Below are 15256 nucleotides of genomic sequence, written 5' to 3' on the forward strand. Positions count from 1 at the left end.
ACTGTGTGACAGAGTGCTGGACTGGATGGGCCATTGGCCTGATCCAGCATGGCTTCTCTTATGTTCTTAAGGCCATGGGGCTGTGTGAGTACATTTAATGTACACATTTTAGAAAGTGAGGTGCCAATTGACAAAAAGCCATTTGTTGGATACAGGGATGGAATTCTAGCAGGAGTTCCTTTGCATATTAGGCCACACACCCCTGATGTAGCCAATCCTCCAAGAGCTTACAAAAAGAGCCTTGTAAGCTCTTGGAGGATTGGCTCCGTCAAGGGTGTGTGACCTAATATGCAGAGTTGCTCCTGCTAGAATTCCACCCCTGGTTGGACAGATACACATAACTGTCCACAGCTCACTATTGAGTGTTCACTTGCTGGAAAACCTGTTTCCCTTCCCTCCCTCTGTGTAATGTGCTGTGTGTTTTTTTTTTTGCTGATAAGTCACATCTGACCTATGGTGACCACTGGTGGGGTTTTCAAGGAAACAGACACTTAGAGGTGTTTTGCCATTGTCTTTGGTGGTTTCCCATCCAAATACTGATCAAGGCTGACCCTGATTAGCTTCTGAGATCTGATAAGATTGGGCTAACCTGGGTTAGGGTGAAAGTGCTCCTAGTGAGGCTGAAATGCTGGGTTTCTTTCATTCTTGATATGAAGTGACTCATAAGAATTTGGACCCCCACCCCACCCCTGTAACTAAGAGCATCTTTCAGATACCTCCTGAAACCAGAATACAGCTTTCAGCAGCTTTCACTTCCTCAGTAAAGTTTGAATGGTGGTGGGTGCAAGGGAAATGTGCAGGCTACAGAGACTGGATCCTGTCTGTTTGTGTGTTAATTTTTCTGAACATTAACAGGAGTGGACCTGTAGGTAGCAAAATGTAGTTGGGGATTGTACTCTACCACACTGCCTGTAGTAGTCAGGTTTAATTATGACTCTCCTCTCTCTTGGCCTCTGTCTAGGCTCCACATTGTTGATGGCTGTACCTGCTTAGAATGACAAATGAGCAGACCAGGGTGGCACGAAGACTAGGTCTAGGGTCAGAGGTGGATGCTTTGTCATGTAAGGAGAACAGGCCCCTTGTGCTGCCTTTGGATACACTTGTTTTAAGTCCAAGGGAGACACTGAAATTTACCCAGCTCACCCGTAATTCACCTTTTAACTTCTTTTGATGAGGTTAAGAGTCTTTTGCCATTAGATGTAATTGCTCATTTGTTACAACTTGGCAAATTTGCAAGAATTAATGAAAGGCTGCTACTGGGTACAGCCAGGAGAGAGGGGAGAGCCCACACAGTAGAAGAAGACCAAAGAAGACTGCAGATTTATATCCCGCCTTTCTCTCTGAATCAGTCTCAGAGTGGTTTACAATCTCCTTTATCTTCTTCCCCCACAACAGACACCCTGTGAGGTGGTTGGGGCTGAGAGAGCTCTCCCAGAAGCTGCCCTTTCAAGGACAACTCCTGTGATAACTATGGCTGTCCCAAGGCCATTCCAGCAGCTGCAAGTGGAGGAGTGGGGAATCAAACCCGGTTCTCCCAGATAAGAGTCCGCGCACTTAACCACTACACCAAACTGGCTCTAGTAGCTGGAGAACTTTGGAGAGTGTCCCCTCTCATGCTTTCTTTTCCCATGGGCTCTGTATTGGGAAAAAGTCCAGCATTCCCACCCACCCCCTGCACACATCAGGGCCATTGTGATATCAACAGCTGCTGCTCCAGTCCCTTCTCTCATCTTGAGTCTATCTGCATGCTCAGCAAGCAACTCTCATTAGGCAGTAAGGAAAGGAATAAAACTAAGAAAAACAGTGAAAGTGGTGATTTAAAGGAGGTCTCTAGTTGCTGTGGGCCCCACCTAGTTAAAGAAATAATGTGCAATTCTCTCTTAGCATGCAGACTTGCTTGTGACATTAAAATGCAAAATGTGTTGTCTTCCTTTTCAGATAGCCTTAGATTTCATTTTGTCTGATTGCCATTGCATTTTTTTCTCTTCCTCACCATTTCCTTCCCCCTCCCCCCCCCCCCCACTTCTCAGGAGCTGAAGGACTGTTCAGGTCACGTATTTGTGGATTCCGTTCCTGAGTTTTGTTTGCCAGAGGTGAGTTTTCTTCGGCACCATGCAGCTGAATGTTCATAACACTGGCTTTGAGTAGCAACTGGTGGGACCTTCCATGTTTGGATGGAGCGATAATGGGATCCCTGAGGGGTGTATCCCCACTGCTTGCCAGCCCTCCTTTCTTTCTGAAGGTGCTTCCAGTTGTTGGAGCCCTGGACTATCTGTCTCGCTTGAGAGAAAATTAACATTTCACAGGAGGATACTATGGTACTTATTGAAATAATACTGTTGTTACAAGACTTTCCGATCCATTTCTCAAACCACTTACGGTTCCCATTTCAATTTAAGGGAAAGCACAACTGCAAACATCTAGTGTTTTTAAAACCATTTATTTCATTTCAAGCCTCATAAGAGAGAAATGGCAGGTTATGGATAAGATTATGCCAGGAAGTAACATTACTTGGCATCTTGCGTAACAACTTTTTATTTATTTATTTGGGTCTTATATTTGCATGTCGTGCTCTTAATAAAAATATTTCCAAGCCAGTTTCTAGCACACACACACACACACACACACACACAAATTACAGGAGGCAATGAGATGAATCCTATGAATTTCTGCCACTGACAGCAGAGTCTTCCACCGGAGCAAGGAGCCTTTGTGTTCCTCCCGAAAAGTCTCCTTGCACCGGTGAGAGGCTCCATCATCAGAGGAACAGATTAATAGAATCCAGCCTATTGAAAGTAATGATAAAATCAAATTTAGTACAACACTGACACAGGACTAAAAATTAAAAACCAGCAGCAGTAATAAATAATTGAAGTACTTATCTAAAATAAATTTAATTAGCAGCAGTAATAGAGCAGAACGAGCAGAGAAAGCAGAAGTAGTTGCTGGAAGTGTTGCCATAACAAGTGAGACAATTAACACTCTCCAATTCCAAAGGTAAACAAAAAGGGATTTAACTGGGTGCCAAAAGGTCATGAGGTTCAGCACTAGGGAGAGGACTTTCTGTGAAGGAAGCTCTGCAATTAAGCTCTGCTTTTGACTTTCTGTAACAGAGCCGTAGGGTTGCCAAGTCCAATTCAAGCAATATCTGGGAACTTTGGGGGTGGAGCCAGGAGCAAGGGTGTGACAAGCATAACTGAACTCCAAGGGAGTTCTGGCCGTCACATTTAAAGGGACAATACACCTTTTTAAATGCCTTCCTTCCATAGGAAATAATGAAGGATAGGGGCACCTACTTTGGGGGCTCATAGAATTGGACCCCCTGGTCCAATAGTTTTGAAATTTGGGGGTATTTTGGGGAGAGGCACTAGATGCTATACTGAAAGTTTAGTGCCTCTACCTCAAAAAACAGCCCCCCCCAGAGTCCCCGATACCTCCAGATCAATTCCCCATTAAACCCTATGAAAATCAATCTCCACATAAGGAATAATGAAGTGCCCAGCAGACATTTCCCTCCCCACCCCCCCGTTTCTGGTGACTCTGAAGCGAGGGATTGGCATCTCTACTCACGAGTTGCTGCCAACTTCTTCAAAGTAACACAGACACATCATCCCAAGAGGAACCTTTCCAGTCGGAGACTGAAGCCTCCGGAGGTGGAAAGTCACATGGTGGCTGTGGGGGCGGGGCTTCTCCCCGCCGGCCAGCTGACTGGGGGCGAGGAGGCTGGGAAAGCGGAAGAACCCCCGCTGGGATCTGGGGATTGGCAAGCTGTTGGGCATGTCCCCTAGGGAGTCTTTACAGCAGCCTTATAAGGCAAGTTCAGTGTCTTTATTTACTTTGTTTATAATCCGCCTTACTTTCTAATGGGGACCCAAGTAGTTGATAGCATTCTCCTTTTCTCAATTGTATCCTCACAAGAACAACTCTGTGAGACATTGCAAAACTGAGAAAAAATAACTTCCTCAGGGCTGTCCATGGAAATCATTCGCGGCTTTGGTGAGTCTTGCATAGTCTTCCTGGCTCATAGTTGATTATTTCAGCTCCTACAAAGTACCACCTCTCAAGATAATGCCAAGTCTAGATACTCAGGAAATCTTTGTGAGTTCCTAACCTACAGGCCCTTGGCACATTGTGACCACACTGTGAGTTTTCCAGTTGAAACACAGTCTCTTATCTGATACCTTTTTTCATCTGATTTTCATGCTTCTCCCAAACTGATGTGGCCAGTTCCAGGAAAAGGCTGTATCGTGCAGTTCCATTGCACATACAGATTAGTTCCTAATGTGGTCCGTACACATGGCAGCATGCATCAGACCTTTTAGCTATTGCAAAGCCCTTACTCAGCACCTATGTTCACCTCTAACTGCTGACCCTCCAAGCATGCCCAGGTGTCTCCAGACATGCTTATATGTCTTTGGGCCATGATGCCCCAGGTGGAATTATCCTTCTCTGGTTCAGGAGGAATGCATCAATGTTTGATTCCAAGCCCGGTGTTTCCCCTTAAACTACCAGGCCCAGCACTATTTCTGTAGAATCTTGAAGGCAGCTGCTACCCCCTCTGCTGGCTATAGCAACTCACTTAGCATTGTCAAGTCTAGTAGGTTTCATACCATAGGAACTGACTGGCCAGGTAAGACCAAGGACCATCTTGCCCAGCATTTCATGTCCAGGGGGCTTACAACACAAGGTCTGTGGCTTTTTCCCTCCAGCCTCTTGTGCACTGACCCTGCACCTGGAATTTCCATTTGGTTGTAATTGATTGCAAATGAAAGAGCTTTCTCTGTGAATTTGCGTAGTCCCTTTTTATTTATTTTATTTTACTGTTTTATTTAGTTGATTTATAGTCTGCCCTTCCCCTGTAATGGGTTCAGGGCAGATCACACAAACAGTAAAAATCCAACAATAAAACCATAAAACAATCAACAAACAATCAAAATATGCAGCATGGATGTAACAGTGCATTTTATAGATTCAAAATATAGATATCATGAGTGTCATAGATGTCATAGCTGTAGACCCAATATCTAGTCATCCAAAGAGAGCAGGAGGGTCTGTTAGATGATGTAAGCAGTAAGATGAGGATGCCTGCTTGCCTCAACCAAAAGCCTGGCAGAATAGCTCCGTTTTGCAGGCCCTATGGAATGGTAGTAAGTCCAGTAGGACCCAGACTTGCTACCATTTACTTACATAAAGCTGTCTGTTCCATTGGCTGTTACTACATGTCATAGTAGTAACTTTCTTAAAGGGAACACAAGAGCACCCTTTTGCAGAGAGCTCTTTTGATGAGTACATCAAGATAAGTCAAGACTCACTGGAAAAGACAATAAAGCAAGGAAAAGCTGAAGGCAACAGTAGGAAAAGTAAAGGCTTGACTCAATCAAGGAAGCCATGGCCTTCAGTTTCCAGAACCTGAGCAAGACAGTTCGTGCTTGAGATGTTTTTGAGATCATTCATTGATAGGGTTGTTATAAGATGGCACATCACACACACTTTCTGTGAGTATCATGGTATTCTGTATTCCAGCCATGTTGCTGTTTGGAAACATTTTCTTGCAAAATCTAACATTGACCTTCATTTGAATGCTCCCAAAAGCCTAAGGTAACCCTAAGATCAGAAATTAATTTGACCATTGGCAGCGAATGCAGTTGGCATGCAAGAGATCCCAGATTTGTCTCCAATTAAAAATGATTTCATATCAGGTTCCGGGAAAGACTTCATTCTGCCTAAATTCATAGAGAGTCAGAATATACGGCACTGGGTGAGATGAACCAGCGGTTTGGCTCCAGCTTCATCTGTCCATCCATTCGCTGGGGGCATTAAGTTTTTGACCTGTTTCTGTGCCTTTAGCTTCTAATCGATGGCTAAGTCTTGTCAGCAGATAATTTTCCTGCTTGATGATTATTGAATCCCATTAGCTGCTCTGTTATAACCGAGTTAGAGGTTAAATTTCTGATAAGGTTTCCAGATTGACATCACCAGTGTTACGGCTTACCAGTAAATATTTCTAATTACAGTCTCTATGATGGGGTGGAAAAGCTCTGTGCAGCCTGATGCATCTTGCTTCTGTGTGCCCACCCCAGAGAATCATAGAGTTGCAAGGGGTCATATAGGCCATCCTTTCCAACCCCCGCCCCATTTCCAGTGCAGGAAATCCAAACTGGTACATTCCCAACGGAATGGCTACCTAGCCTATGCCGGGAGACTTCCAGCAAGGGAAAGTCCCCCACATCTTCCTCAGTAATTGGTTCTGTTTACCTGAACGCTACCCTGCTATAACTCATCTTGCCCTCTGGAGCAGTCCTTTGCAGAGGTATTCAAGGGTGGGAAGGTACCGGCTGGATATTAGGAAATACTTTTTTACAGTAAGAGTTGTTCAACACTGAAATCAGCTACCTAGGGAGGTGGTGAGCTCCCCCTCACTGGCAATCTTGAAGCAGCAGTAGGACAAACACTAGTCAGGGATGCTGTAGGCCAGGGGTGGCCAAACTTGCTTAATGTAAGACCCGCATAGAATAAACGTCAGATGTTTGAGAGCCGCAAGACATGAATGTCGGATGTTTGAAGGAAGGAAGGCAAATAGATGGGGAGGGAGAGTTAGCAAGAAAGTAACTTTAACTTTAAATGCATTCTTCAAGCGGCTGGCTGGCTTGGCTTGGAGAAGTGATTTAAAGAGAGAACTGCCCTCTCCAAGCTGGCCAATGGGACGATGGGGGCCACACAATATGTGTGAAAGAGCCACATGTGGCTCCCGAGCCACAATTTGGCCACCCCTGCTGTAGGCTGATCCCGCATTGAGCAAGGGGTAGGACTAGATGGCCTGTACACCCCTTCCAGCTCTGTGATTCTATTATTCTAAGTCTATGCTTACTGAAATCAGTGGGTTGCCCTGATGTAGTTACATGTAGTTGCAGTTTGTATCTGCACAGTGGCCAGTGTAGGTCATACTCCAGTTTTTCTGAGCCTTTTGGCAAGAGACTTTTGCTGGGGTATCCATTCTTTTCGTTCTGCCTTCTTGCTGTATAATAAAGAGTGTCTCTTAATTCAGCATTGCTGAATTTTGTTTTAAGAGTTTCTGATGTCCCTTACAGGGCCACAGCGGAACCCTCCAAGCTGAGAGGTGGAACTTAGTGAAATTTTGATATGCTTGAGGTCAGGACAGAATCGAGCATTGGCAGAGCCTGATAAGTTAGAGTGGGGCGGTTTCAAGTTAGTAAACTACTAGGTAGCTGGGAACCCTATTCAGTTGGGGTATCTTCCTCACAAGGCAAGAGATTGCTGATGGCCAGGGTGGGGGATCATGGTTCAGTGGCAAAGCATCAGGTTTCCACGCAGAAGGTCCCAGATTGAATCCCTGGCTTCTCTGGTTTAAAGGATCAGGTAGGAGGTGATATGGAAGCCCTCTGCATTAAACTCTGCAGAGTCACCTGCCAGTTGAGTAGACAATGCTGTCCTCGATAGACCAGTGGTCTGGTTCAGTATAAGGCTGCTTCATATGTAATTTTAAAAACCCTTCCCCACTCACAGTGTAGGTGGTTCTCTTAACCTCTGCTGTCTCCCCCTGCATTGAATTTTTTTGGGGGGGGGGCGGGCAGGGTATTTTTGTATTTTGCGCATTTGTGTCTGCAACCGGAAGTCATGTTGACCTCTGGTGACTGACTCCTATTGAGGGCCTGGAGGATATTCCGGGGGGTGGCTGACTAAGCCTGCCCTCGCCTTCTGACTGGTTATTGCAAGGACAGTCTCCCACCCAAGTACTAACCACAGTCAATCCTGCTTAGCTTCCAAAATCTGATGAGATCGGGCTTGCTTGGACTACCCAGGTCAGGGCACTCCCTTGCATTTATTTTTTGTTTGTAATTTCTTCCTGGAGAGGGGCAAGCAGTTTTGTACATTACTCTTTAAAGCCTCCTGCACATTCTTGGTGTAAAGTTAATATGCAAAAAAAGGTGGCAAGTTTTCAGGTAAACTGCCTAGCGCTAATCAGCTGCAGTGTAGGGATGACATCTATCCACAAGTCAATCCAGGCTCTGTTGCCTGGGGGCAGAGAGATCATAGTCTTTTAAGAGTCTATTTTCCCCCAAAGCAGTGCTTGAGAATCTTCTCTCTTATTTTCAGATGGAACTAATAGATCTGTCTACCGTGGACGTGATCCTGATCTCCAACTACCACTGCATGATGGCCTTGCCCTACATCACGGAACATGCCGGATTCACCGGAATGGTGTACGCCACAGAGCCGACTGTTCAAATTGGCAGGTAAGAAAAATCCTCTTAGCGCCATTGATCTAATCACCTTCCATCCGCTGCCGAAGGAAGAAGAAAAAAGGTATAAAAGACGACACGGGAAGCAGTGTGTCGCTTCTAATGTTCTTGCAAGGCTTTTAAGAAGGAGTTGAATGACAGCCAAAGAAGCTGGAATGGCTCTAAATGTGTGTTTAACCCTGTGTTTCTTGAATGCTACAGATCAGCCAGCCTTGCACATTTATATGAGTGCTCAAATTGTGGGATTGTTGAGAACAGGGTGCTCGCAAAAGGCAATGCGAGTATCCCTGTGTAAGACCCACAAAGGAACCCTCCTCTGATGTTATTTCACTGACATGAGCTGCTAAATACAAAAGTTCTCTGAATGAACAGGGATTGGCCCATCTTTTTCCACTTAAGATAAACTGCTTCAGTTGGGGGCAGGGAGAAAGTGAATGCTTGCCCCCCTGGGCAGGAACAAAAAAATTCCTTGCCCATTGAAAGCAATTAGATCAAGAGAAGACCTTGGTCTGGTTTTCCCCTTGGCATGCTTGTTTTCTGTAAGCAAGGAGTTTCTTTTAAAGAGGAGACATTAAACCATGAAAACACCTTCCACACACAGCCAGAAGTGGAAGAAACCAGGAAAAGTATTGCCTCTTAATTTCCTTGAATGTTCAAACTGGTTTTCAAAAGCTTATTTTCTAGTTTGTCATTGCAGTCACTAGCCTTTTGTCCTTTAGCTTTTTATGGAAGTTTTGTTGATGTTGTTTCCATTTTCTCTGTCTGTTCTCAGGCTTCTTATGGAGGAACTGGTGAATTTTATTGAACGGGTGCCGAAGGCTCAGTCTGCCTCCTTATGGAAGAATAAGGAAGTGCAAAGGTAAGCCTCCACACCCACCTTCAGGTAGTTTTTTTGGCAACCTTTTGCAAAAGGACAATACCCACTCTGTGGTTTCTCAACATGGGGGAATTCCTGCTCCAGAGAATGGGAGATGCTCTGATCTCCATGTTACTATACGTGTTTACTGGTGTTCCCTCTACCACATTGCCCCTGCCCTCCGTATCTTCTTGAAAGGCTAATTTTTTAACATTTCAGTGTAAATTGAGTGCCTTTTGAATGTGTTAGCTCATCATGATTAATTCTCTTTTTGCCAGAGAATGTGGTATTAGAGTGTTAGATGAGGATCTAGGAGACTCAGGTTCAATCCTAACTCTGTGACGGAATCCTGCTGAGTGACCTTGGGGCCACTCACACAGCATCAGTCTAACCTACTTTGCTGGGTTGTTGTGAGGGTAAAACAGAAGGGAGGAGAATCTGTTGGGTTTCCATTGGGGGAAAAGGTGAGGAGTAAATGAAATAAATAAAAGAAAATAAGCAATCAAGGGTAGAAGATAAAGAGACATACAAGATCCACTGCCTCTTGAAAAACTGCCCGGCAATCTTTTACAATTTTAATAGGCATTTGGTGACACATTTCTAAACCTACCTTAAGGACAGCTGGGTTCCATAGCCATCAGTGCTTGAAATGTGCTGTGACAGGTTTGTTCACAGCATTAGTGAGAAATCAGCTCAGAGTTCATCCAAATGTCAGCTTCCTGCATATCACCACCCTCACAGAGTGCCTTTTTGCCCAAGAAGCGGTGAAGCACTCTGTGGCTATCTATGGCAAAAGTTAGCTGTGTAGACTACACAGCACTTCTATCCCACTACTGGTCCCTCATTGTAGACCAGTAGGAGACTGATACTGGCTAAAATGTCCTGCTTGCGCATTCTGCATTCACATGATTCCCTGCAATATAGTGTTCTCTCCTCAAGATGAAGGCTGATTCTCAGTACTTTGCCCGGTGGGTTCTAATTGCCATTACCAGTGAATGAGAACATGCAGGCCGTTATTGCTCGTGAGGCCTATCTTGTGTTGACCCAGTATGCTTCTTTAAACAGAGGCTAGATGTCCATTCGACAGCAATGCTGATCTGTGAACTTAGGGGGAGGTATTTGTGAATTTCCTACATTGTACAGGAGGTTGGACTAGATGACCTTGGGGGTCCCTTCCAACTCTATAATTCTATGATTCTGAGAATAGGTTTTGCCCCTCTCCATGTGTATGGCTAGTGGCTTGGAAATATGACTCAGCTAGCAATAGCAGTGCCATGGATGGTCACAGGACAGTGCCAGGGTTTTTGGCGTCCTAGGCAAGGCTACCTACTTGCCCCACCTTCACCAGGGGAAGGGAGAAGAAAACCCACACTGTGGCTGAGAAATGGCTGTGCTTCCACACGCTTCCGCACAGACACCCAAAATTGTCTTCTCTGGCCCAAAGACCCTCATTTGGTACCCAATAGCAGCTAAAAGATTCCCTTTGGGACCTTAATGGAGGGCAGAGAGCATCCCCAACCTACTGCTTCCCTGAGCATGACATATATACAGCTGACTGCCTCTGAATGTGGAGTATCAGACATTCCCAGCTAGCAGCACGACCTGGCCTTCCATCCTGAAAGTTTGGGTCTATTGTGGGAACAAACTAGCATCATATATATAGCAGCACTTCTACAGAGTTTTTAAAGCGATCACTTACCCCAGATGGTTATCACTTTAACAACCCCTTTTGCCCATATAATCCATACAGTTGAAAGCCAATCAGTCAGAATTTATTTTAAAAGTGTAAAGGGAAACTTTGCATCAACTCTGGTACCCACAGACTAGGTTAAATTGATCCCAAATTTAAATGACTGTCATGCAGGACACCTCCCACAAACCATTACGACACATACACAAAGCAAGGACATATATAAAATAGAATGAAGTGCTATCAGTTTTATTAAACTTAGAACCCGCCCACCCAGGGCTTTAATCAGGCCAGTGGGGCTTTTTTCTCCCTCCTCCTGTCCTCACTCTTTGACAAAGTTCCCTGCTCTTTCTGCCTTGTCTTGCTGGCTGCAGCAGAAAGCAAAGCTGCAAAGAAAATGTGGAGTAGATTTTCCATTAAGATCTCTGTGCTCAGATAGATTGGACCTAGAGCCCTTAATGGAAAATCCATTCCACTTTTTCCTTGTAACTTTGTGCTGCAATGTGTTTCAATGGAGTGGAGATCAGTTTCACTTTCAGTGTTCCTATAGCCAAGTGAAGCTCATGCTTCCTGGAGTTGTGTCCTTGCAAATAAAGATTCTTTGAGCCGGCTTGTCTCTGCTGAATGGACCTGACCTAGTGACCTGGGAACCCACAGCCAAAGGGGGATATTACACTGGAGAGCCATTGTTAATCTGAGTAGACATTCCCCCCACCCCGGGGGGGGGGGGAGAAGCTTGCAGTGCCATTTCACTGTTTTCCCAGACTCAGAGGATTTTATATTTTTTTAGTTTCTGCTGCGATCCTTGTGCTTTTTCTTGATGTTTTATTTTTAAAACTGCATTGCCAAATCCCACTATTCCCCCACCTTTTATGTTTCCCCAGGCTAAGAGCATTTTATATTTTTTGTTTCTGCTGTGATCCTTGTGTTTTTTCTTAAAGTTTTATTTTTAAAAGTGCATTGCCAAATTCTGCTGATCTCCCACCTTTCCATTTAAAACAAAATATTGCAAGAGTCTTAAGCATGTTTGTATTTTAAGTTAAAAAATAATATCTTTGTGTTTGTCTGTGTCCTTTATAAAGTTTATATCTCTGCTACCTCACATTACATTTTATGACACACATGGCCTGGTCCCATTTGTGTCAGATCCGGCCCTCCTAACACATGAGTTTGACACCCCTGATGAACACCATCTCGAGATCTTTAGAAGATGGGCAGGATTAAATGTGATGGGTAATACTATGCTTGATGGTTCCATGGCAGTGGGAAGCTACTACTTTGGAGAAGGATCATTTGAAGAAGGATATTTTTAAAAACAGGTCTGATGCCCAAAGGAGATCCATGCACCTGAAGACTGAACAGACATTGGGTGTTCCATTTTATTTTCAGTTAATGCTGGCCATTGTGTCAGGCCACTGACTGTGTGCCATCTTGCTCTCTTTCATAGGACAGCCTGCTTCCCACCTGAATGCGCTGCATGCACCAAGAGCTGTTTTCTTGATTATATAGAGCACTGGAGTATTTTAAACCCAATGGTTTGCAGGGAAAGTACTAAGTGCAGCCAAGCAATTTAGATTCTCTCTCCCCCCATTACTTCATGCAATCTGAGCTAATTGCTGAACAACTTCTAACTCCATTGGGTTTGTTTAATTAATAAAACTGAACCTTGATGGTTTGTGTTCCCCCCTTCTCTTCTACCCTCCCCTCCCCAAAAAGTGTTTTTCAGGGTGTGGGGAGGCTGAAAAGGGCAATGGCTCCTATTTAGAGAAGGGGCTTGAAGGGAGAGCCTGAGAACATGCATGCTGTGGCTGGAGTCAAGGCTGGAGAAGGGCTACAAAATGAGAAGAATCGGGTGGGGGGGAGGCCATTGCCCTGTCACTGTGATGTCGGAGATGTAGTTTTGCCTGTCACAGAAAGTAGTGTCATGCTCTCTTATGGTTTGATAGCTGATTAACAAAATGAAAGCTATGGGTACTTTTCATAATGAGGGACACAAACAGTGGGTTCCCCCAAGATTGTTAAAATTTATAAATAGTTTGGAGATGGGACCAAGCTGTAAGGCTGCTAAATTTGCAGATGATGCCAAAGTGTGATGAAATCCCAAGAAAGAGCTCCAAAAGCATATTTTCTGGCTGGAGAAATAGGCAAGAAAATGGCAAGTAATGCATCTTTATCCTTGAGCTCCAGCAGGATTTTCTCTCTTTCTCGTTATGGCTTACTTTGCTTCAGTATGTCAGTCAATTTATTATTATGGCCCATGGCCAGCATAGATCAAAATAAACTAATTTTCATAAAATACAGAAAGTGCACAGCCATTTTTATGGGAATATTATAGTATAATATACAAAGACTTAAGAAGGAGGTATTTAAGGGAAAAAGGGAACTTATAGCATTCTTGCGGGGGGGGGGAGAAGAAGAAGAATGCAAAACCTAAGGGACATTTATATATTTTAAAATTTATTTTATTTTATTTTTCTGGCTTGTATTTCACCTTTTCCTATGAGCAGGCTTAGGGTGGATAACAACATAGCTTAAGTCACAATGAAAATTTACAGATTAAAAATATCTGACTATACAATAAAACCGTAAAAATAATAATGTACACCATAGGTGGCAATTTCAATTGGGCACATTCTGCAGGTCGATGTAACAATGGCTCATAGAATACAATAGTAAGATAGCGATAATAGGATAGCATCAAGCAAGGGAGGCCAAAACAGATGGAATAGGATGCCTGCTGCCTCAACCGAAGGCCCAGCAGAATAGCTCCATCTTACAGGCCCTGCGAAATGGTAGCAGATCAGAGAGGGCATGGATCTCCATGGGGAGCTGATTCCTTTGTGTAATCTTCATGAATTCTAAAGGCTACAGCCAAAAATATGAAGTGAGCGAGTGTAACTTGAGAGTTAGAATCTGCCAAAAGTATATTCCTTAATTCAGAGTCCGGAAGACCCATAAATTTTATCATTAGAGGTTGAATAAATTTGGCTTGTCTTTCTTTATAGAGACTACACCCAAGCAGAGTATGTTTGATAGCTTCTACTTTATCTGTGCCACATGGACAAACGCACTCAGCCATAGGCACCTTTTTACAGCAACCCTGTATGACTGCAGAAGGAAAAGTGTTACATCGGTTCATAGAAAAGGCCCTTCTATGGGATGGGCTTCAATATGTGTTGAATGGCAGTTCCACATGCTAGCTGCACCACAGTGGTCGTGGCAGAAGCATTCCTTAACACTTTCTTTGGTGTCTTGAATTATGCAGGGAAGGTTCCCTGATCCAGCAGAGAGACCCATAAATTAAGGTTTTTTTAAAAAAAAAACCAATCAGGGAAACTTGACTGATTTCCATAAATCATTAGAAATGCATTGGAATTAGCTTTTGACTTAGCATCTGTTTAATATAAAAAAACATTCCTCTCCCACTCTTTGGCAGCTCACAGTGCTTCCTGCCTGTTCTCAGACTATTGAAGAAGATTTATTTGCCAGGAGACGGCCCTTCTTTTTAAAGATAGATAGATAGATAGATAGATGAATTTATTGTCATTGTTCTCAACAAAAAGAGAGCAACGAAATGAGGTGCTCTTCCACAAACATACCAACACATCAAACACACATATTCATAAACCATTTAAATACATCTAAAACCATTAAACCATTTAAACCATTAAAACCATTTAAATACATCTAAAACGGATAAACATTCATAAAACCATTAAAACCATTTAAACCATTAAATAAACATTCATAAAACCATTAAACATTCATAAAACCATTAAAACCATTTAAACCATTAAATACATCTAAAACAGATAATCCTTAGATGTATTTAAGTGCTACGATGCTGCCATTCATGGTTTCTCAGATATCCCTTTCTAGATTTCTATATTAAAAAAACCCTGCAATATGTGCAACACACTGGGCTACTGAAATTATGGAAAGATCTTGATGCCTCTCTCAATCAGTGTTGCAAACCAGTTCAGTGTAGTGATTTGAATGCCCAGCTAGGAGCTGAGGAACTAGAAGTGTTTTACACTCCAAGTACATGATATAAATGCTAAACATTATAACGATTGGCAATTCCTAAATAGGTCTCCATAGTCCTAGTTAAATACTCCTAACACCACACAGCCATGCTCTGTCCTCCCAAGACTAAGATTTGCCAATTATCTGACCAGCCTAGGATCCGCTTCCCCATGTTTTTTTCCCCCTATGCTGGCAACTAGATGGTGGATCTGGAGTGGATGGCTGTCTCTTCCCACCTTCAGCAGAGGCTAATTGGAAAAGGCGAGGACAGAGTAGCCTTCTCTGTTGGGTGTTGTAGGTTCACTCAGAGTCTTTAATCAATTCCTTGGATCTCTTTTGCGCTGTGTGTGTCTTTGGCACAATGTGAGATCCATTCACAAAAATAGGAAACCCTGCATAAGTGAGACCATATAAAGTATAAAG

The 15256-nt window shown here is 43.6% G+C and overlaps 1 protein-coding gene across 1 annotated transcript in view; it reads left to right on the plus strand.

Moving 5' to 3' along the window:
* The window catches only part of INTS9 (integrator complex subunit 9), a 107331-nt gene that overhangs the window by 31136 nt on the left and 60939 nt on the right, over positions 1-15256 (plus strand). The window contains exons 4-6 of the mRNA XM_060250318.1: positions 2031-2093; positions 8116-8255; positions 9034-9120. Of these exons, the coding sequence (XP_060106301.1) occupies positions 2031-2093; positions 8116-8255; positions 9034-9120 (290 nt within the window). The remainder of the gene's footprint in view (positions 1-2030; positions 2094-8115; positions 8256-9033; positions 9121-15256) is intronic.

This window comes from Heteronotia binoei, chromosome 1 (assembly GCF_032191835.1).
Source record: "Heteronotia binoei isolate CCM8104 ecotype False Entrance Well chromosome 1, APGP_CSIRO_Hbin_v1, whole genome shotgun sequence".
NCBI classification, from domain to species: domain Eukaryota; kingdom Metazoa; phylum Chordata; class Lepidosauria; order Squamata; family Gekkonidae; genus Heteronotia; species Heteronotia binoei.